This window comes from Bacillus rossius (genome assembly GCF_032445375.1).
Source record: "Bacillus rossius redtenbacheri isolate Brsri chromosome 4 unlocalized genomic scaffold, Brsri_v3 Brsri_v3_scf4_1, whole genome shotgun sequence".
In the NCBI taxonomy this organism is placed as follows: Eukaryota; Metazoa; Arthropoda; class Insecta; order Phasmatodea; family Bacillidae; genus Bacillus; species Bacillus rossius.
Window position 1 is genome coordinate 541,067 of NW_026962010.1, and position 24,349 is coordinate 565,415.

The following is a 24,349-nucleotide window of genomic DNA, read 5'->3' on the forward strand; positions in this document are numbered from 1 at the left end:
TTGTTCGCGACAACTCGCCTAGTCTTCGCTCTTGTCCCGCGGCGGGGGTGCCCCAGGGGGTGGTTCTCCCGGCCCGGATGCTGTCTGGAGACAGCCGTGGAGCCGCAGTGGAGACTGCCGTGCTCTCGTCCTTCCACTGCCCTCCTCCGGTACTCCTGCAACGGTCCGTCTCGGACTCCTTGGATGACTTCCGCTGGAACAAGCGCGATCGTCAACTCGCGCTGCTGTCTACGCCACTGTGCTGCGTGGTTTGTGCGTGTCACCGCACTGTTGCCGAGCAAGCCACGTCCTTGTGCTGGTTCCTCGACACGCACCGGGCCGAGATGTCTGTTGAATAACTCACGCTGCGGTGAGTGCCTCCCGCTGAAACAGAAGCACGACGCCAGACTCCGGCCACCCTCGGAGACCTTGGGCTCCGCTGGCAGGTGGGCGGCGGGGGTTATCGCGAGGTCCCTCCAGAGAGGTCACACCGGCGGAGGAGTGGACCGGCGCGACCTCAGACGTCGACCTGCCACGGGGGGCTGATTTATCGCCGCGTGCCGCCGCGATGTGTGTCAAGGTTTTTTCCCTCCCGCGCTCTCTCTTGTTTTGTTTACAAACACACCCGGGGGAGGTGCGTGCCTTCTCGTCGCAGTGATTGATCACCCTGCGTTGTCGCCCGCTCCGAAGGCTGCCTCTCCCTCCCCCCCCCCCCCCCCCCCACCCTCCTCACCAACATTGTGTACAAGAAGATTAGTCACCTTTTCTTTTTTTTTTTTTTTACTTCTCAGCTGTCGCGGAAGGTTTCACGCAAGAGGTGTCTGGGAATGGGCGTCTCCGCTGCGGACACGTCGCGCGGTTATTTCGGAGATCCGCCCCTTGAACCCCTCCCTCCGGGTGTCGCGTGGGTGCCACTCCCGGCCACTTTCTCTCTCTCTCTCTCTCTCTCTCTTGCGACCGCTAGGAGTCCTCCCTGTTGGCCTCCACGATCAGTCCGGGTTCTCAGTTCGCGACGGACAGTCTCACCTTCAGTTCGGACTGAACTGAAGAATTCCCCACAAACGATCAGTCTTCTGGTTGCTTGTTGCTGTTTGGATGCATTGTTTCATCGCAGAATATAAAACTTTTATGTTGCAATTGCAGACGCACTTTTAGTTAGAAAAAATAAATAGCAAAGCAACCAAATGACGGATTGATTTTATGGATTTGACAGTTTGGACTGGTGAGACGCTGTTCCCACACGCGGCAGTTCGGACTGAGGGTCCTCGAACCCACAGTCCCATTTGATGGGAAGCCATCAGTTCGTCACTCCGTCAGTTCCGACTGATTCAGTCAACCGGGGCAGCTGGTACTGCTTCCCAGCGGACTTCGAACCAGTGGCCCCGAATATAATTCATGTGATTTACTTCATACAGCGATTGTCACCTTAACTCCTCTATCACTAACGCAATCAGTCTATTGTTTCTACATCTCCTGCACAGATGTATTTGGGGGCATGCTTTATAGAGCTGTGAATCACACGTAAGCCCTACCTATTTCAAACCCAAATTTATTGTCTGAAACTGTCCTAACGTCATTCCTCGTGCAAACGACATAGTATCACTCCATGGAAACGATATTATAGCTTCGAAGCGCCGAAAGTAATGTGAGACTGGTTATAAACTCACTAATACTGTTTAATTCTTACCTTAATAAAACAAAGAGCGCGTGTAACTCAGTACATGTGATAGATTGAAACTTCTTTGGCATTTAAAACCTCGACAAGTAAGTATATCGTAAGAGGTAAAATGGCAGAGAGAGTGACAGAGAGCGAGAAAGAGAGAAAAGGAGAAAGAAGGCATTTTTTTGAATAAATATTACTCACTTTTGAAAATACACTATAGGCCTAAAGAAAAACCTTGTGTTTCACTGTTTCTTAAAACAATTCTGCTATTTGGAACATGCCAAGTATCTGTGCGAAATATAAAATTCATAACAGGTAGCGCTATTTATGCGGGAAATGCAGGGGCTGTCTCAACAGCGCTCTCTACGCTGCTGGTCGAACAAGGAGGAACGCGACCGCGCTGGTAGCAAATATAAAAATTCAAGGCACTCGCAGCTGACTTTATAGGATACCTATATCTATTTTCTGAAACAAGCACATGCGCACACTCTCTGCATTATGCTTTCGTTCACCTATCTCTCTCAGTTATTTTATTTTTTTTAGGCAGGGGACGAATTATCGCACAAAGAGAACGAAAACGATCCCAGTAACGTATATGCCATTGTGCTCTCTTTATATCTCTTTAGCCATGTAACCTATTAGCCGTCCTTTACGTGTTTCACGAAAACTGTGCATTAAAATACGGCCTTAAAACTTTACTCTTATCGCATCCAAAGAAGTTTCTATTCTAAAGTTTTTTTTTTTTAACCCTAGAAAGCTAAACTGATCAAAAGTTACATTAAAGCTAAACTACCGTAAAATCTACGAATGGTAAAAAAAAATTACAACAAAATACTTTTGAATACAAGTACAGACTTTATTGAAAACATTGTGTTAAAATCCATCATTCAAAAAATGTTTCTGTCAGATTTGCAATTTTACAAGTCCTCAACACGGTTGACACAACACTTTCCGCGATGGGAATTATTGTAATGCATTTCGGTTTATCTGCTCAGCGAATTGAATTAAACGTTTTTTTTTCTTCAGCGTTGCGTCCTTCGCAACGGCGCCCGCCTCGCTGTGTTACGTACGGCCGCTCCGTCGCGCACGAGACTCGGGATTAATTATCTTGCCCCGAGTCCTTCGTTTCTGCGGCGAGCAGTTCTCGCGAGGCCTCGCCGACGGTGCGGGTGGGGTGGAGGGGGGGAGGGCTAATTACCCGCGGGAACAATGGCGACGTGGGAAGGCTAGGCGAGGAACAATGTTTGGAGAGAAACGTCCGGAACATCAAAGCGGCCTCTTGATGAGCATCTCTGACGACGCGACGTGCGTACCGTCCGCTACGGCGGGCTGTTCCTTTCGAAGACGGCCGGGACTGCGATGCTCGTCGCTGGTTCCAAAACAAACATTTTCACGTTATTACCTTACTCGTGCCCTTAAGGCCCCCGCCTACCCGGGCACACACGCGGTGCGCAGAGCTTCAGGTAAAACAACGCCATTTCAAAACTACTCAAGATATCCGAGTGGGGTCTGCTTACGAAAATCATTCAAGAGTTCGCCGAGGGCCGGAAAGTACTTTCGATTTCGGATTAAGTTTTTAAACTGTGTTTTCAAAAGAGTTAAAATGGCTAAAACGCATGTTTTCATAGTAATCTTTAAGGGGTCGTCCATTAATCACGTGATGTTTTTTTAGCAAATTTTTAAACCCCCCTCCCTCCTAGTGATTTGTGGTGAGGTTTTAGCCCCCTCCCCCCCAACAAATCACGTGTATTTTTTCGGTACAAAATATTTTTAAAAATTTCAGAATATTATCTTTGAATATAGGTATAATCTAATTTAATTCTGGAAAATTAAGCACAGCATGTATATTCGGCGCCAAAATCACAGTCTTACTGGCGACTGGCAAGCCGAGTCGGGTGGTTCATGTTGCGGCGGGCGGGGATATTGTTGCCTGGCTACGGCGAGTCAAGGTCACATATCGCTTTTCGGTTTAGTAGAAATCGCGTGAAAAAATAAATACACGTGATATCTCTCTACACCCTCCCTCCCCCCTTGTGATATTTCGTGATTTTTCCGAACCCCCCCCCCCCCCCCCTTTTCGAGCCTCACGTGATTAATGGACGATCCCTAAGCGTAAAACAACCGGTAAAGATTCTTGAAAGCACTTAAAGGACTTGCATTACACCTTTATCTACATTTCTCGGCCATGTAATGTTACGGTCACCGCTCAAATTTCACAGTTATCCTGTGACGACGAGAAGACTATGCGTCAGTTCAGAGCCTTGCGCTTAGAGGCTATACCGCGCTTGAAGCACCAGCGAGCGTCGCGCTTATCATCCCATCTCACTAACACACATACACCCCTGACGAGGCGGGCCCTTAATGTAACATTTGAAAATAATATGAATAAATCTGATTTTTTCGTCTAGTCGTGAGGTGATTTTTTTTTCAGTTTTGGCAAATTATTTTTTAGAAATCTAAAATACAAATGGAATATTTGAATTAAAGTAACACCTTTCTTAAATTTTTGTATTTGCTACTAAGAAAACTATATACAATCAGTATTGATTAAATTAATTGTGAGTTTCTTTCTCGCTTTATAACTTCATATTTCTGTACATCCACTCACACATATACTTTCTCCTGTCATGTAAAGGAGTATTATTAATCGCTATTAATGCAAACATGATTGTGTTTGGTGAAGTTGGCAGCTCTGAAGGTGTGTAGTTGGAGCCCGGTGAGCAAATGCGGGGATACAAAAGCGCTACTTTCCCACATGCACGAATGTTGGTGAAGGTCGCTCATCAACTCAAACACAGTGTTCAACTCTCACGTCCGCCATTTCAATGAATTATTCAGCTACTTTAAGCGAGAGGAAGCAATCCAAAGGAAATTATTATATCTGAGGCCCAGCTGTGTGGTCAGTCATTTCAAACCTCTCTCTGATTCTTTTGTGGACGTAGGCTACAATTAATTTGAGATAAATGCGAAGTGCCATTATATCCAAGCTGTAATCTATTGAAACATGAATTATTTTCCTGCGACAGCAGATTCTCTCAGTGTGTATTTAAAGCGCACCTGTCGCTCAATTTCAAAGTAACTGCGTTTTTCGTTGTAACCATGTAGATAAACTAAAATAGTTTATTATAGTAAACAAACATAGATGTGTAGATTCATACCGGACATAGATGTGATCGTTAAAAGTTTTTGTTTTCGCAGTGGGAGTAAGTAATTAGGTGAAAAATTAAGAAAATACGCCGTGTAAGTACATAAATATAAAAACTAATTTTTCGACAAAATAATGTTTCGTAAAATTTTATTTTTCTGCAGAAAGTTATAAGTATATTCGACCATCTTTACTGCAGGTTCTATGTATTTCATGAACTTTTATTTTGATCTTAATAACATATTTTGTTTCAGCACACGTATGTATTTGACAGGTATTATTATTATTTCTGTGGTTATCATTAGGATTTTTTCATATTGATTGTTGGAATTATGTTATAATAGATAACTATTCAAAAAGCATACAAAAAAAATTCGGGCCTGGTTTCTTTTCTAGGATGGTAGGTACTACGTAATTCATTATTAGGTATTCATATGTTTTGTAAGATTTAGAATGATACACGGTATTTAAAGTTTAAATTTTTTTTGATAACGGTTTAGAGAATTAATTTTCTATAACATGACTGGTAGGCCTTGAATAGTGTGATATATGTTTGATTAATGATCGATACTGCAAGTGAAAACTGAGATATATACATATAATCCTGAAATCAAGATTAACTGAACATACAATTCGATGTCCTACCGTTAAGTATATTTTGTAGAATGACTACCAAATTTAGCCGTTACCTTGGTGCGACTTCCAGACTTTAAGAACACGATAACTGGCGTCACTTTGCACATATCATTCCCAAACATAAAATTACTTAATGGAACATCGAGTTCGTTAATAAGCAAAATTAGACCAAAGGGGAAAAAATAAGTAAGGGTTTTTGAAAAACAGATCAATTGCTATAATTCCCACAATATGGCAAATATCGCATGCGTTAGAACTTATTTTAACTTGTATGAATAATACCAAACACGTTTTTTGAAATAAATTTTTGATACCACCAACAATAACTACGAGTGGTGAAAAAAAAAAACCAGGGTTGGAGGACACAAAAAATTGCATAACTCCCTTGGTAACCATACCATCAAATCCGTTCATCTTGTTAATAAATGTTATAATTTTTATCTAAAGATTTGTCTGAAACAATTTTTCATAAGAAGAACCATTGCTGCAAGAGGTTGAAAAAATCAGGGGTAGGATTTAAAAAAAATCATATTTTTACTACAATGTATATTACTAAATCCGTTCGTATTTATTATTATTAACCTTAAAATATTATCTACAACTTTCGTGTGAAATATTTTTCTTTCGTCCGAAATAATTTTTTATACGTGCAACTATTACTGCAAATGGTGGAAAATAACAGATGTTGGACAAGAAATAACTCCCTTAGCAAAAACACTATCAAATCCATTAAAATTTATATATATTAATTAATGTTCGTATGTATGTCCTCTATGCGCTCCTGAACCGTTCTTCCGTTGCAATGAAATGTTGCAGATCGACGTGTTTTTTTAATGGAGAAGGTTTCTATGCTATCCATGTGGCGCTGCATTACATCAACACCGTTCAACGGATCACACATCAATGTCGATTATTGTAATTCGGTGAAATCGATCAAGTATATTTGTAAATATGTCAACAAAGGAAGAGATGTGGCAGTTTTTGGAATAGGAAATGCAGCCGCACCTATTGATGAAATCGACCAATATAAACTTGGGTGGTACATTAGTAGCAGCGAAGCAGTATGGCGCATTCTTCAATTTACAATCAATGAACGAAATCCAACAGTTGTTCACTTGTCCGTATATCTCGAAAATGGACAGCGCGTGTACTTTACAACATAAAATGCACACGCGAGAGCATTTTAACCAATGCCAACCACGTTAACTGCATTTTTCTCATTGTGCGGGGATGATATGTTTGCAAAGTACTTTGAAGTTCCAAAATACTGCGCAGGGAATGCATCAGTGAAAAAGTTTCAACGTCGCAAACAAGGGAAAGTAGTTGAAGGGTATCCTAGTTTATATTTGACCGACATGTCTGTTCAATGTTCATAGAAACAATACTTTTACTTAACGATTACTGTTAATCAACGCACGTGGACCGACATCTGTCTAAGAATGGAGAACAGTAAATTTTGAAACATGTGCCACTTATCTTTAAGCTTGCCAAGAAATAAATCTTCTTGAAAACGAAGCACATTGGAACACTTCACTCACTAATACATAGGATACTGCTTTACCACAGCAAATACGCACATTATTTGCAATCATAAAAACAACGTGTTTCCTCATTAAATCCAAAAATTCTTTGGGAAAATTACAAAGACTATATGAGCGAAGACATCCTCGATATTTTGCGTGAAACGAATCAAAATCCGAACATTCAATTCTCATAAAATGTTTATAATGAGGCATTGGTTTTGATTGAAGACAATCGCTATCAAAACACTGGTACAACTGGACATGGCTGCGCCAAATAGATCTGCCAATACTTTTTTTTTAATTTTCCGATAGCATAATACGTTTTAGAGACTGGTGCAAACTGAATGAAAGCATGTATAGTTATTGTTGACTGCAGGGGATGCCAGAGCCATGTGCTCTGAACGCACGAAGGAGAATAAAGAAAAATAAACGTTGCTAAATGTTGATATTGAAGGACAAAGTTAAAATTACAAACCACGCTCGACAGCAAACACAATTAAACATTAAAAAAATTAAAATTAAAAAAATCCTATTTAATTAAATTAATTAAATAAATACAGTAAACTATACTAAATTGAATATGTTCAATTTCAACACATGCATCTAACTGTTAAAACAAATTTAATTTCTGCAATTATAATAGTTTAATTTGGCGAGAAATAACAAAATGAGAATGTAAAAAAATAAAAACCAGTACGGATGGCCATCGAATTGAGCCAGCAAATTGTCAGGCCATGCGTTTAATCACTTTTATTTTTAAAGATTAGTGGCGCCTTGGCAAGTTTCACAGTCTCCTAGTGAGCCAACCACCCCCTCCCCATTAATATATATTTTTATGTAACCCCGAGTTTTTATGTAATTGTAGTATTCGTAGTTGTATTTATAGGAGTAAACGTCAAAGATACGATTCGTACTACACAGTTACATCCTTGTCTTACTCGGGATTCTAACCCAGCACGTTGCCGACTACGCTACGGAGGCCGACATACCACTCCACCACGCGCTTACAGGTCGTGAAAAAATATTTTATAAAATGTTATTAAAATACTTTAAAGAGCTTCCTAAGACGTACTCAAGTGAGATGTTTGAGGACGTTTAAAGGGTATCTGTGTACTTCTACTCACATAAATTAAGCTAAATCGGTGAACTCCGAATTAGACCCTCCCCTTAGCAAGATTTCAACTGTAAAGTTTCCTGGTATTGCAGCTTGCCATTTTCTCTTTTAACCTGGTCGTTAGGTAAGTATAAAAACGAAAAAAAAAAATCTTAACAGTTTTAAGCCGTAACCTTCATTACAGCCAGGTACAATAAAATACCGAGGTATTCACTCTCACCACTTCAGCTTAACCAACAAATGCGGAAAAAAAATAAGGCATTGATACAGTTTAGCTACTTTCCAACCACCCAAACGAATTTTTAAAAAAGTTAAACTGGAACAAAATTTAAAAAAAAAAAAATTGACTCAGAATTAGCACTTATATTTTATACGAAACTTCCATTTAACACAATGTTAATGGTGGGTTCAACTACTACTAGCGCCGTTAGTTCGCAGGCCGCCGCTAGCTTCACTAAGCCGACGAGACACGCCAAGGAAAAGGATAGGAAGTTGCCAGACCTGTCTGTATGACCGCGGTAGGGACCCGCCTGCTCCTGACTCGCTGGCATCTAGTAAGGGCAGAGGGCAACACGACGGTGGTTTGAGCTTATTGTGGTGCACCGCGCCACTGGCTATATTCGCCAGAAAATGGTGTTCTTTCAAGTACGTATGATTTAAATTACTTGTGTAAACAGTGTTATGAGTATTATTTTAGCTCTGTAACTAATTTTTATTAAATACTCAACAGTTATTTTGAAGTGAGTAATAATTTTGTAAATTCATGTTTATTTAGAAAATTGTTTTCTTTCTCTCTTTTGTCGTTTTACCCCGTACGATCTACTTAGGCTACGAGTAGAGGTTTGAATTGCCAGAGAAGTTTCACATCTATCACTTGTACTGAGTTACACGCGTTCTTTATTATTGAATGTTTTAGCAGCAGATTTTTGTTTAACTAACCCTCATCAATAAATGCAGTATTGTTGAATGTACACATTTAAAATTTCTTACCACGAATTGTTGAAGCAGTTAATCAATGTAATTGTGCTTGATAGGTACTTATTATTACATGTGTTTCAACTTTTAATGGCAATAAAGACGAAGTCCGCTATATTCAATGACGAAAATTTGCTTCTTTGTAACACCATAAAATCTTGGCTCTACCCATTGGTAGAGACCTGCAAAATTCGCGGGTTAAATGACCTCCAGGATAGACTGTTACTACACTCTACACACTCGGGCAAATGCCACCTGTACATTGGCTGCTGACTTGTGAGTCGTCTCGACTGAGTGTCTGTGATTCGACACTTCTTTGAGCGAGGGTCTCTAACTGGCCCTCATTACTCCAGATTAACAGTGAACCAGTGGTAGAAGCAGCGCCAAGGTATAATTATTTGAATTGTAGCATATCACGAAATGAATCCGCGAATTTTGCAGGTCTACCCATTGGTAGGGGCCTGCAGATTTCGCGAAAAGATTTCGAGTCTAGATGAAAGTTAAAACACTATAGCATCGTCTGTATTTCGTGATTGGGTGAGTTCTCCCAGGTACATATCGATTGTAACAACACCAATCACAGTGATTCAGTGCGGTAGCAAACGCGTCCTGAGTGGCTCGGTCAAATAAGGCAACGATTTCTCTCATAGAAGGCCGCCAATCACAAGGAAGAAACCACAGGTGGGGGTATGCCATGTTGCAGTCTAATAAGTGTTCAGATCTTTTCGCGAAAAATGCCTGCCCCTACCCATTGGTACTACATTTGAGAAGTGCAGAGTTTTGAGACAAGCTACGTGAGACAGACTATACCTCCACGCAGGCTGCGACGAGGCAGTCCTGGGATCGCCAGCGCCGCGGGTGACCGGAAACAGGTGTTTGTTTACGCGGGTGGAACGAACGAAGGGGGGAGGTTTCGGCGGTGTTTTTTTGCGGCGATCCGCGAACGAGCGAGCGCCAAGTCCTCCCCCCTCCCCAGGAACCAGGCTGTGTTTACGGGGCTGTCGAAACAGCGCGCTATTTCGGTCGCACGAACCGCTGTTTCTGCAGCGGCAGGAAACCAGCTAGGTGGCGGCGGAAATTCCTTCAAAAGAAGCTTTCCGACAGACTTCTTCGCCTTCCAAGTTTTGGCTTGTTTGTGTTGTTGACGTGATAACGTCTTATAAATAGAGACCGGAGAAATTCGCGGGTTCATTTTGTGATATGCTAAAATCCAAATAATTATACCGTTGTTCTGCTTCTGATATTAGTTCACTGTTAATATGTAGGACTCTTGGCAAATTAGAGACCATCAGTCAAAGAAGTATCCAATCACAAGTTACCCACTTGAGACGCCTCAAAATTCCGCACCCAATGAACAGGCGCTGTTTGCCCATCCTTTGTCTATTTTATTTGTCTATCCTGAAGGTCATTGAACTCGCGAATTTTTCCAGTCTCAACTTATAAATCTATGAACGCCAGCTGCACGCCCGAAAAAGCATGACTCGTTGTCACGTTCCGCCTGAGCCGAGCGTGCAAGCGAGAGCGCGGAACAAGCGATAGAGAGGCACGATCGGCTTGTGACGCATCTGTCTCTCTTCCACTCCATCGGCCGATGCGTCCGAGTAGAAGAGAGACAGCGGCAGCACACAACCTACACGTGAACTGTTTTGTCAACTGTTTATTAAGTGAAGTGAAAAGTTAATGTGGTTTCCATTGTTTATTGCGGTAAAAAAAATTATTCTTGCATTTTAAGAATTTGATTAGCGATATAATATCATACATTTGTTTTTTGATTATTAAAAATAATTAGCATCGGTCGGCGAGTGCAGTAATAATAGGTTATATTGCAATTTTGACTAGAAATTATTATCTCATATAAACGATCGTATAAAAAGTCAACTACTTTTATTTAGTATTCAATGAAAAAAAAATTGTAATTTTCAATTAACTCCTGAATGTAATAATTTTTATGTAGCACGTAAACTTCATTTTAATTTAACAAAAATCATAGTCTTAAGAAGAATAAAAGCGATTATTCGAGCGTCTGACCCGAGTTGAGTGAATAGTAAGTTCACTGTAAAAGTAGTCTTGGGCGGGACCTATGAGGAGGATGCGGCATTATATAATCAATTTGAGCATACAAGCGGAATGAATTAAGGTAGCTGTATGAGAAATAGCTTTTTGTGTTTTACAGCCCCGATGAACGGTCCATGTTTTTGTTTCGCTTCGTTCGCTTACTTTTATCCCCGCTGTTACTTCCACTTAAGGCCGGGCTTCAACCAAATTCACTCCGGCCGCGGGATAGGCATTTACAAGCAAAACAAACTCCCGCGCGATTTCCACAATTTTTGTGATAACGGCGTCAAACAAAAACCATGTTGTAGATTTTGAAGACCTTATCAGCGCTATATCTTCAAAAGTTTAAATTTTTTATTTCAAGATGGTGATATCATGTGATATAATATTCAAAGTATCATAGTTTTCAGGCTATTCATTTAATTGCTTAAACAGCTGTACTGAAACCTTGACTGAGTTGAATTCTTTAAAAAAGTCAGCGGGGCTGATACTCTATCTCTAAAAACAAAGTCACAGGATGGTTATTTGTAATGGAAACATTGAGGCCGCGAGGCTCTAGCACATGGTTGTGGGCGAGGGGTAGCAGGGGGGAGAGGATCACGTGCGAGGTCGCGGAGCCAGGCTGCCGTGTTGCCAGCTCCTTGGAAGGTCACCCACCCCTCGCGACTGTGAGCCAGGGAGACGAACACGGCCTAGTCATCTGTCACGCCTTGCGCGCGAGGTACTGACAGTTCTGCATTTACAACTTCACTGGTTAGTGTTCAACTCTTTACAGGACAGCAAATAAAAACAAAAACTGATAGCATGATGGTCATGTATTAAAAATAGTATAAATTGTGCTCGCGCATTTCGTCTTCACAAATTAAATATGAACCTTAAATAGCTATTTCTGTGGTCGTTTTTTAGTATTTCATTTAGGAGGAGTTTATGTCACACTGTTTCGCACACCGACGCTTCATAGAAACAATCATTTCCAAACCAAATGTTTATTAAACTTTTTAACTTCACATTTCTTGTGACAGAAATCTCAAAGTCCTATCTGAATGTGTAAATATATTTGTTAAAATTTTATTTTAATAGTGAGTTTTAAAAATAACACAATAGCTTTTGCTATCTTTAGGTCTAGGCTTCTCCCGAAAATGCAAATGTTTCTGAAGACCCACAAACGATCGCATTATGATTGTTTTCTTCAAACTTCTGTGATATTTTTGGTAAAGATGAGTAGATAAACACATCTAGCGGCACTCATATTCTGTCAATTTGAAATTTTTTTAAGAAAAAAAAAGTTGATGGCGCCGAGGTCTGTGGCTAGTCGCGCCCTCGGCTTCCGAGCACGAGGGGAAGGGATGAGGAAGGGTGTGTGGCGCCAGCGTCTCATCCAGATCACTCATTCTCTCTTGTGCAGCCGGGTAGGATTAGTGTTCGTAACGCTCGAGGACGTGTCACTTATTCAACGAAGTTTATCAAGTCTTGGTACACAGTGTGTTGTTTACAACAAATGTGCGATTATGGGCAGCACAAAATGTCTCAAGAAACGGCTACAATTATCAAAGCGAAGGAAATCCGCAAAAAGGAAAATGCTTCTGGCGCGTACTGCTAAAAATCTAAAAAGGTATGTACACTGAGTGTTATACATATTATTAAACATACACGTTTATGAAACATTTATGTGTGACCTACATATAATGTTTAAAAATAATATTTAAAACATACTATCCAGGAATTTAATTATTAATTTTTGTAGCGGATTTAAGGTTTCCTTTTATGCTTAAAAATAATTTATATAGGCCTATAGTTTGAAAATTTATTAATGATACATACACTTGTTTGCTAGTGACAATGTTAATCGTAAAAGTGCAGATGCATGCGGGACAATTTTGATTTTTATATGCAGCTATAAATACCATTTTTATTAGGATGCAATTTTATGTCTATAATTAATCTTTACTGTCAATTTCACGTGCTGGCACTTATTGTCAGCGACAACAGATTATAAAACAGAAACTGAGAAAATTTATCAGAATTATTTCTGTAATATGCTTATATTATTTCATTTTTCAATTTTACCCTGTGTAAATTATTTTAGCCGTCTATGTAAAACAAACATTTCATTAAAATTTCTCACTTAATATAAAATGTATTTACGTTAAAAGTAGTACTAAATTAGTTTTTCTGAGTTTCGGTGACGCCTTTTCCCACTCACTGATGGACTGCCATTGTGATTATACACACGTCTTATATTTGCTATAATGTGACTGAAAAAACATATAATTTTCGTTTAGTTTTATTTAATAGTAATGAATAGTATTATAAATGTATATTATTAATTTCATGTTATAATTGCATGTCTGAAATCTAACAGGTGCACAAGTTAGTATATTTAGGAATGTTATTTCTGTGACAAAACCACTTATGTAGGTAATTAATTTTGATTACCATCTTAAAGTAAAATTTAAAATTTTTGTGAAATAATTTTTTAAAAAATATTATCATTTTATGAGTACTCTTACGCAACTACCTACTCACAAGATCATATGGATTCCGTAACGGCATTTTTAAGTTTTGGTATTCGATCCGCAAAATGGATGCAGGCAATGATATAAAACTAAAATACTAAATGTTTCACAGACCTTAAAGAAATCTACCGCTAGCGAAATGACCAAGAAATAAGTATTGGAATGTCAAAAATTATAATGACATTAATGTGCGGCTAAAGCCCAGAAAACATCCGCCTACTTTAAGTACATACTAATTTATAAATGTTTTATTTTGTAACTATAAAATTGTAGTTTGGTTTAGAGAGTAGGTTTAATTTTTTTTTTCTTTTTTTTTCAGGGCAGACACTAATGGCGTATTACCAGAAAGAGAAGATGATTTGCCACCATTGGTAGTTGAAACTGTCAAGGAGTCTACTTCATGGGATGAACTGACAGGAAATCGCATATTCACCCCCGGATTCGTAATTCCGGTTATACTACAAATACAGAGCAGTCACACAAGAAAATGCACGGCTGGCACTATTCGATTTAAAAAAGAAATTCTAAGTGGCCTGCACTGCAAATGGGTCCTCGAATGCGATATGTGCCACAGGGAATATGAAATACAAAATGTAAGATCTGGAAGCAGTGTTATAAACACGTCAGGCGCTTGGGCAGCCTTGTCATCAGGAGTTGGTTTCTCTCAGTTTGAGAACACATTAAGTGTGTTGAATGTTCCTTCCATGAGTCAAAACACATTTCTCAAGGAAGAATGCCTCATAGAAAAGGTAAAGTTCTTTCTTACGTATCTGTTTACCATTATTATGTGGAAAATATTGCAATTGTAAACGCTGATGCAACCCATTGGCTTGGGCAGGAGATTAAAAATGTAGTCTTGTATGTAAACAATATTTTTTAATTCAATTCATTAGAATTAATTTTACAAAATGTTTCTAGATACTGGAAGCTGACTTGTACTCGAGCATGAAAGAAGCGGGCAAGGAAGAAAGAGAACAAGCTATTCGAAATGGTGACATCGATGATGACGGAATCCCCTTCATTACTGTGACCGTGGATGGCGGATGGGCCAAGCGTAGCTATGGACACAACTACAACTCCTCATCTGGGGTGGTAAGCTGTAAACGAAATAAACATTTTTTTTGCAAATATCTAAAATAACCTACATAGTGTGGAAAGTAATTTTATCACGATTAACGTTTTGAATTCTCAATAGAAACATTACCATACCGACCTGTTTTGTTTCCACATTGAGCATAAACGTAAGAATTAGTATGCAAGTGTTCCCCCACTAAGGCTCCCATCATAAGGCAGGGATGTTATTTCCTTGTAAAATAACAATCACCCATTATTTTATTAAAAAGTAATACGTCTGACGAAACTGTACGACTACTGTGTCAAGTAAAATGTACGTGAATTGCTAATTTCATAATCAATGTCCAAAGCACCATAATACCTTGTGATGATATTCTTCCCTATGTAGATCGTTATTAATTGATTTATTGCCTGCTTGGTTAATCTACATGAAGCTTTATGAAAAAAATCGATTTAGATTGATTATAAAAATGATAATTCTTCAAAATAATATTCCATCAAATTAATTATAAATAGTAAAAAAATGAATGCTTCATTTAAAGAATATGTTGATGAAATAAAAAATATATAAATACTTCATGTATGCTTTGCTACATAAATTTAAACAATTTTAATGCGTAAAATGTGTTTGCATAAACACACGCCCTAAAAAAAACACATTTGTAGGAAAGACGCAAAGGTATTACTATTACATAGGTAGGAATTATTTATTCTTATTAAGCCAAGTGCTCCAGTGATACTTTCAAAACTGCTTCAACATGACATTGGCTGGTTGCACCATTGGAGTTCATTTTCAATCCCAAAAAGTATTCTTTCGTGAGCTAGAATTGACACAAAAAAAACTGGAGCACTATTGGAGATCAACACTCAACAAAAGGTTGAATTTGGTAATTTTTTGTACTGCCTATTTTTGCGAGTAGAAGACTTGAGCCAGGTCCTAGGAACGTTTACGTCTATAAATAAATAAAACCACTAACATAAATTAAAGTTATTTCCATCAATACAACTGCATCGCTGTTTTTAAACACACTGGCTATTAAAAAATACTTATAACTAAAAAGGCCACCTGGATATGATTCCAAAGTTTGTCTTACGAAATATATATTTGCTTTCAGGTTTTGTGCGAAGATTTATTTGAATGAACAATTAAAAACTATTAACAACAATGTGCACCGTGTAAAAAAAATCGTCTTACGAGTGACATATTTTTTTCTACTGATTATGCCTGAAGAAATTAAATTCCTAGGTCACTGATGTAAAAACAAACAAACAGTAATATGAATAAGTTAGGTAACACATATTTTTTTGAGTTTATCTTGTCTTGGAGTACAAAACTTTCGTTCGTTTTTAAAAATATTTATAATTCAAAATTCAAAATTTCTTTTGTAATAATTATATATCAGAAAACAGTAACTGGAGAACTTACGTGTCCTAAAGCAACATAAATTAAAAACAGGTCTTCTAGTTTATTGTGGTGATATCAATATATATATATATATATAACATCTGTGATCTTTATACATTACTAAAGCTAGAGCATCCTTAAACGTATTTAGTCCAATATAAATTAATGTTAATAGATCTGTAATTTTTTTTCAGGCAGTTATAATAGGCCAACATACGGGAAAACTTCTCTTTATGGGCGTCAGGAATAAGTACTGTTGTATTTGTGAACGAGCCATTACAGAACAGAAGGAAGCGAAACAACACTTGTGTTATAAAAATTGGGGCAAAACAAGACCATCAACAGCTATGGAACGAGATGTTATTGTTGAAGGATTCTGCCAAAGTTTTGAAATGCATGGATTAAAATACAAGTATTTCGTTGGAGATGTGTATACGCTAGGATCATGGAAAAAGTTCCTTATGGACGTAGTGTCTTTAAAATTGAGTGTGCCAATCACTGTGTCAGAAACTACACCGGTCATTTGCATACCCTCGCAGCAGACAAGACTTTTTCGTCGGAAGCAAGGAAGCTGCTGAATCCTGTAATTCCTCGCCTTACAGCCGCAGCAAAAGTGAAACAAATAATATTGTACCAGTTCTTCGCGCGAATGGCCTTTTTGAACAAATACAAAGTCTGGTGGAGAGACTCGTCGCAAAGGCTCAACGGCTCAAAGAAAACAAAACAAGTAATTCGGCAGAATTCTATATGAGCCTAGTTGCCAAATTTAGTGGGGGCAAAAGAATTAATTACACACAGAGAGGCTCTTTTCAGCGTCGATGTTACATGGCAGGACTAAGATTCCAGAAAGGTTTAGCTTGGGAGAAGAGCCCTTTCAAAAAAATGTCAGGTAAGAGTCCTGGTTCAACACACAAGAAGGTCCTCCACAAAAAGATCCGTCACGGCATAACTCGGCGTAAACTGGCTTACCAAGAAGATAGTCAGTTGAAACGAAAACGGCGTGAACTCCACTCTACTTTACCAGATGCTGACTATGGACCCTCATCAGAGCAAGTTACTGACGGACAAGTAAGTGATCTTCCTGAAAACGAACTGTTCAGTAAGTGTGAAAGTTACATCGCATCACTGCAAGTCACTTTGGAAGAGAGAAATAATATTGTGGAACAAACAAAAATGCAAGCTGATTGTGAGCTATGGCACAAAATGAGACGTGTGCGGTTAACAGCAAGTAATTTCGGCGTTGTTTGTCGCCGGAAAGAATCTACGTCCTGTTCAAAACTCGTTAAACAGTTACTCTACAAGCCCCCGTTTTCGACACCGGCAATGGAATATGGTCGTCGAAATGAGCAGATTGCCATTCAGAGGTTTCAAGAACAAACCGGATTAGTTGTACAGAAGTGTGGTTTATTTTTGGATCTCAAATATGGATATTTGGGTGCTAGCCCTGACGGACTTGTGGTCGAAGAAAATACGATTGTTGAAATCAAGTGTGTACCTTCTGCAGTTGACCAAGGGCTCCAAGAAACTGCAATAAGAAAAAAAAGTTTTTTTCTACGTGTGAATGACGACGGAAGTTTAATTCTTAAACGTTCACACCCTTATTTTTATCAGCTGCAAGGGACTTTAAACATTACAGAGCGCGATTACTGTTACTTCATAGTAATGTCTGGTGTTCGTCAGAGTTTACACGTAGAAAGAGTAGAAAGAGATGAGCTCATATGGGAAACAGAAATGTTGCCGAAACTGACGAGATTTTATCGAATGTGTTTACTGCCTGAGATAGTGGCGCCAAATCAAAGCGTAGGCAGAGCCATTAGAGAACCAGATTACATTTTGGAAGCTCAAAGAAGCTTGGCAGACAAACAGCAATCAAGATGTCAAAAACTGAGCCGGAAAAAACAAGGGATAAATGAATGTAAATATAATTGAAGTAAGATATTTTTGTTCTTTGAAACTCTGGACGATTTTTTTCATTTAATATTCTGTTGTGTTAATATTTGTTCTAACGTGGAAAACATTAAGTTAAACGAGGAAGAAAATGATTTTTTTTTAAGTACCTGTTCATGTGTTGTATATAAGATTCTAATTTTATCTTAAGTTTATGTTTTGTGCAGACATATCTTTTAAAATATTGTTTACAATGAATTCCGAAGAACTGATTATAGTTGTTTATTTTGTGTATATAAAGATGTAAAAAACTGAAATTGGTTTATTTATTGAAATGAATGTTCTATTAATATATACATATGTATGTGTGTGTGTGTGTGTGTTTTGGTCTCTATGTTGATATAAATTGCGTTTCTACTATCAATGATGTGGTTTTTCTTCCCAATTTTCTATTTTTTTTTTTAAATATTATACTGAATGAGTTTATGTCACTATTATTGTGAATTTTTGTAAAATATGAAATAAAAAACCTGATTATCATACCTAACGTGTTTTCTTTAACACTGGTTCACAATTTGCAACAACTTAAGAAGTGCTAATTCTACGTAATATTATTTGTATTACTGGTAAATGTAATAACTAATACACGGTAACCAATAGTTGTACAATTATTGGCATTAAACATTATAGAAGAAGGTAAATACATTTTTTTAAAGAAACTTTTATCTAATATTGTATTGATTCTGATTTAGGCACATTTTTCACAATACCAATTTTTTTAGCATTGTCATAGCCACCTCTGATAAGATCCTCCATAAAGATTAACTCATAACGCTGCATTTACTCATCAATAAAGAAAAATATTTGTAAAATATAGTACTGCTTTGAAACTTATGGAACAGTATTTATGTTTCACAAATACATAAAAATTTTCTTGTAATTATTTTGACACACTCTCAGCTGGCATTAATTTGCTGAAAATATAATAAAGAAAGATAATCAATGCAAACAACTTTAATTTTTGTGTAATCATTTAGTTGTGAAGTTATATGTGGATAAAACTTTATTTAAAGACTGGAAGATTTCATTTATTTTTAATTATTATGAGATTTTTCTCGCAGCAATTGAATATTAAAAACGTAAATCAGTTTGAACTAAGAATGCCCTACACTTAAATGAAATGAATGGAAAAACATATAACAACGATAATGCGTGGTTATTACTATAACAAATATATTTACCTGGAGAGAACTCAGCCTCACAAAAAAACTGTTTTCAAAGTAGAGTTATATTTCAATGAGATATATAATTATTTTTCATGCATTAAACACAATTTTACTCTTGGAAATCTCTGTGTGTATAAATATATTCTGATTTATCATTATTTTCTTGGTAATGGAAAATTACAAATATATATATATATATATATATATATATATATATATATATATATAAATATAGGCCTATATAAAATGAGGTTTCGATAGCCACTTCTAGGAAATTGAGACAATAACTAAGTGAATGCGAACCTTCGTACATACGTACTGATTTCACGTTACTTCTATGTAGAGACCCGAAAATTTCGTGGATTAATCTTCAGGATAGAATTAAATGTCTTACATGTGATCAACCCATGTTTGCTTTTCCTTTGGCTGATTTCTTATTCTAGTTAATCAGCACTACCTGATTTGCTTTCGTCTCTCCTAGCATGGCATCGCAGAGGGGTAGCCAAATAACTGTCGCCCAATAATGAACTCAGTAGAAGAGTATAAATGTTTGCATACTAGCTTGCGACCAAATGAATACGCGAAATTTACGTATCTCTTCTTATAAGCATATCCAGACTGATAATACTGCCTGTGATTTGATACGTCTCTCGTTAATTTTCCGTCCCTGTTTCAGGTAAAAGGTATAACAGTTTGAGATTTGGTAACCAACCTTGTTTAGTCTGATCTGACCATTTGTCAGTCCGCATTGGCTTGTAGATCATAAAAGACAAACTATAAAAATTTCCATGTTCAAATATTATATAGCTCGTTAGGAACACCGCATCTGCGAAGTTGAGAACACGTCAAGCATTCATTACATTACCGTGGTTATAGCCAATATATAACTGAAACACTGTTTATTTTTATACTGGAAAGAGGAGACAGTACTCTGTAATTTTGTTGTTAATCGAACTTAAATATTCATGCACACAAAATTACAGATATTTGTAAATTTGTACATTTACACGAAAGCAAGTGTATCGCTGCTAATCTGGGATTATAATCTTGTCCGGGCATTTATGTTTTGGGTTGTTCTGGTACTAATATTAAAAAATAATTGTAAACTTTTTTCTGAATAGCTTTCCAGTAATAACTGTGAAAATACAAAAGCACAATAAAACATTATGAAGTCCAATTGCTGAATATTATTATTTTTCCCAAGGGTTAAAAAATGTACGCTTGTACAAAAGTCAGTCAAAATTTAAAATTACACTGCAAAATTTGTAAGCGCGTTAGTAAATATCCAGCTTTGTTTCCAAAAACACAAACCGTAAATTCAAAACTAACTATAGCAATGTGTTGTATAAATTTACTATATTTTCTTTTGTAATATTATGAAATATTTCTTGGCAACTGATTTCCAAAGAAATTTTGTGTAAAAGTCCAAAAACTTTTTTTTTGTGTAAGGAATACGATATTTAATTATAATAAATGATTTTTTATAGAAATAATTAACGGATTACTTCAGTTTACAAGTTTGCAAGCTAAGAACAAACATCCATGAACGATACGGAGCTCTTGGTTTGCCTATTGTACTTGCACTTGGCAATTTTTTTATAAACTCAAGTTTTAATACGTCAATGTATTAGGTACTTTTTTTTTTTTTACATTTCGGTACATGTCAACGCGTAGCAAGACTTTATATGTATGTATGTATGTACATCGTGTTTTATTTCTTACGAAATAAATAAATAAATTTATTTCAAGAAACGCATCTCGACTACTGTTAAATTTCTCTATATAAGACAAATTGTTTAATGTTTCGAGAATAGTCCTGCCCTATAACTTGATTCAAAATTATATATATATATATATATATATATATATATATATATATATATATAATATTTCAAACATCTGGTCACTAAAGCGTAACATTCGCATACATTAATTATGAAAAGTTAGAAAATTAAAAAAATAATAATAATTTGTTCATAAAATGAAATATGTTTGTAGGAAAACCCGCCAGAGTGACGGGGCTTATGTTATGGGACGTGTAAGTGTACGTCATCCTTGAACGTGACATGAGATAGACTCCAATTTAACTGACCATTAGTTATAGGATTATAGCTAAAAAAAAAAAAAAAAAATTACGTTATCAATGTCTTTTTTCTGAATTCATCTCCAAAACAAAATCCAACTCTATAAAATGCCCAATGAAGATTCCGGCTGTCCCGGGCTTCTAGTGCTGAAGCTCTGCTGAGTGAGTGTCGCTCGCCTACGGTCCGCACCTAGCCAGCACGCACCTCCTCAATGGGACACAAAGTTGGCAACACCGGATGAACACGTGATCCCGTCGGCGCCCCCCTTCCACCCTTCGGCCCACTCGCTGCCACGGTCTTATCTCTGTCTGCGATCTCTCGCTCTCAGCTCCACCCCAGCACTATCTGGTGACCATGATTCACAACCGCGACCTTGAAGCTTGCCCTTAACGACTGATTAATAGTGTGTGGCATTGGTCTTTGAGCTGGGTACAGAGAATTCGTTTCACCTTGTGCGGCGTCGATGGATGCAGCTATCCGTACAACGCGCATCACTGGCCGGCGGTCAACAAAGAAGGCGCTTATCTTCAGCGAGTGCTCTGATGGTGAATAGGCCTACCCACTGCGATCGTAACTCACACAGGAGGTTTATTCTTCTCCATCAAAGTTATATTGGGAGCACAACAGAGCTCCTGGTGTCAGCAAGCCATTTACGAACCGCACTTAGTATTTATTAGAGGTGTCTGATTACGAATATCATCTGGAGCCATTGCAATTACCTGTCAAAAATTCGTTTCATGGTTTAGTTTTAACATCTTTTGACGTGTAAACATCTCAGCTCCCGGTATACGGCATTTGGCAGGAGTAATTTCGTGAATGGAGTGGAAGTCGATTGGTAGAGACCGGAAAAATTCGCGGATTCATTTCGTGATAGACTGAAATTCAAACATGTGTATAATTCTGCTGGTTCTGCTATTGGCTCGCGGTTTAACTGGAGCTCTCTGGGCCAATGAGAGACTATCGACCAAAGAAGCGTCGAATCACAAGCTACCCAGTGGAGACGACTCACAATTTAGTAACCAATGAACACGCGTGTTTACTTGAGAAGTGCAGAGGATAATGGAGGCTATCCTAGAGGTCATTGAATCCGCGAATTTTTCCGGTCCCTATCGATTTTAACGGATATGTGTCCCTGAAACACTGTGCTGCCATCTGTCGAAGTCTCAGAAATCTCGAAAAGTTGGAAGATCCTCGTGATTCATCCGTTTGTATTAACTTTCTCGAACATCCGGGGGGTGTACTAAGCGTATTGGTGTGCCAAACTAAACTTTATAATAGTACAATTATCCTTTAATAATTGGTGTTATAATTTATAGTAAAAAAAGGAATAATGACATCTTAAATAATTCGCATTACTATTTCGACAATCCTTAGTTAAAATTAAAATGTAGAGATAGCTCAGCTTCGTCATACTGTAGAGACACAAGAAATTACTATCCTACATAATATTTGACGCTAATTTTAATAAAATAATTTCGATGAAATGTTTACTGTTAAATGTTGAATCAGCTCAATAGGTTTATGTAGTAAGGTATATTATGTAGTAAGTATTTATAGACTTATTTTTGTCGTTTAAGGAAGATACATATATATATATCTGTATATATATATATATGCATATATATACTAGATAATACCCGGCATGCGTTGCAATGCCTCAATCAATTTTTTTTTTGTAATTTTTTAGACGTATACTAAGCATCTCTCTTTATCTCTCTAATTCTCTATCTCTCTAATTCTCTATCTCTCTATGTATATCTCTATAACTCTCTCTATCTTTCTATTTATATCTCTATCTCTCTATATATCTTTCTAGCGGACCCGACAGACATTGTCCTGCCCAAATGTACTTTTTGTGAGATATGGATATGGCGGTAAGTATTTCTACGCTGGACATTTTGTATCTTTTCATTATACATACCCCTCCTCTTGGGCACGCCACTGCCGTTACCAAAAACCTTTCCCATGGTTACGCAGAAGGCAACAACAATGCAAAAGCCCGTTGCCATGGAGGCTAATTATCAACAATGCTTAGTTTTTTTTTGCTTTTAAAAAGTGTATTTTTAGTTTTTCTTAACTCAGAATCGAGATAAGATATCCAATTGTGAATCTAAACCATCCTCGAATCCCCGTGAACTCACACACAAAATTTCATCAAAATCGCGTACAAACAGACAAACAGAAAAAGTACTGTTTTATTATAGTAAGATAGATAGATTATTCTTACATGTTCGCATCCATGCAGTATATGAAAAATCAGCATGCATAGCCCCACACCTATAACTATACGTATCTGCTGCCCACTACTTTTTCCGCATGGAATTTTGTATTATCTTGCACCATTTAGAAATTTAAACATTATAACATAGCAGTTGATACAGTTGTAGTAGTTTTCTTATGTTCACAAATGATAATTTTTCTCACCTCTATTTCAGTCTTTGCAATAAAAATATGTTACTACCTAAATTTTGAGTAAATATGTTTCTACTTTCAAATGTAATGACGGGAAGACACTTCATAAAATCTTTTTGTAAACCACATTTACTGTTTTTTCCGTCTCGAGCTAGAATGTAAAGATTGTCTGCATTACTGACCCGCGAGCAAGCTACATACATTTCAGAGAGAGAGAGAGAGTGAGAGAAAGACACCTATTGAATGTCTATCTAACTAATTTTTTATGAGAGCATATTTTCATTAAATAAATCATGAAATCATTCAACGATAAAAACTGTTTATTTAATTAAGCGGACGGGTTCGCTCCAAGGAGAAAATTGACGCGGCGAGACCTCGTGGACATAGAGAAATGACACACACTCACTATTTGTGTGGCTATGAAACATGATTTTTTTCTGCAATTTAAATTGTAATATACAAAAAGGGTATTGAAAATTGAAACAAATATGGCGACACTATAAACTGTCAGGATCTTTATTTTTTTCTTACTCTCTACTTAGTTCCTTACAATAGCAAAACTTAATGGCTTCTAATAATGCGTTGCAATTTTTGCTTTTAAAGCGTGTTTTTTTTTTTAGTTTTTCTTAATTCAGAATCGAGATATAATATCCAA

General features: G+C 37.4%; 2 protein-coding genes across 7 annotated transcripts in view; both read left to right on the top strand.

Annotated features, from left to right (window-relative positions):
• Nucleotides 1–24,349, top strand: part of LOC134541656 (NAD(+) hydrolase sarm1) — a 568,468-nt gene that overhangs the window by 214,500 nt on the left and 329,619 nt on the right. The window lies entirely within an intron of this gene.
• On the top strand, nt 11,862–16,710 carry LOC134541636 (uncharacterized). 2 transcript variants are annotated; one of them, XM_063385208.1, is made up of 4 exons: nt 11,862–12,702; nt 13,926–14,355; nt 14,525–14,698; nt 16,280–16,710. In XM_063385208.1, exons 1-4 carry the CDS (start codon nt 12,380–12,382, stop codon nt 16,661–16,663), a joined length of 1,311 nt encoding a protein of 436 aa, XP_063241278.1. In that variant the 5' UTR covers nt 11,862–12,379; the 3' UTR covers nt 16,664–16,710. The 2 variants fall into 2 exon arrangements, with proteins under 2 accessions (XP_063241278.1, XP_063241279.1); XM_063385209.1 differs by lacking the exon at nt 16,280–16,710 and having other exon boundaries at nt 14,525–15,109.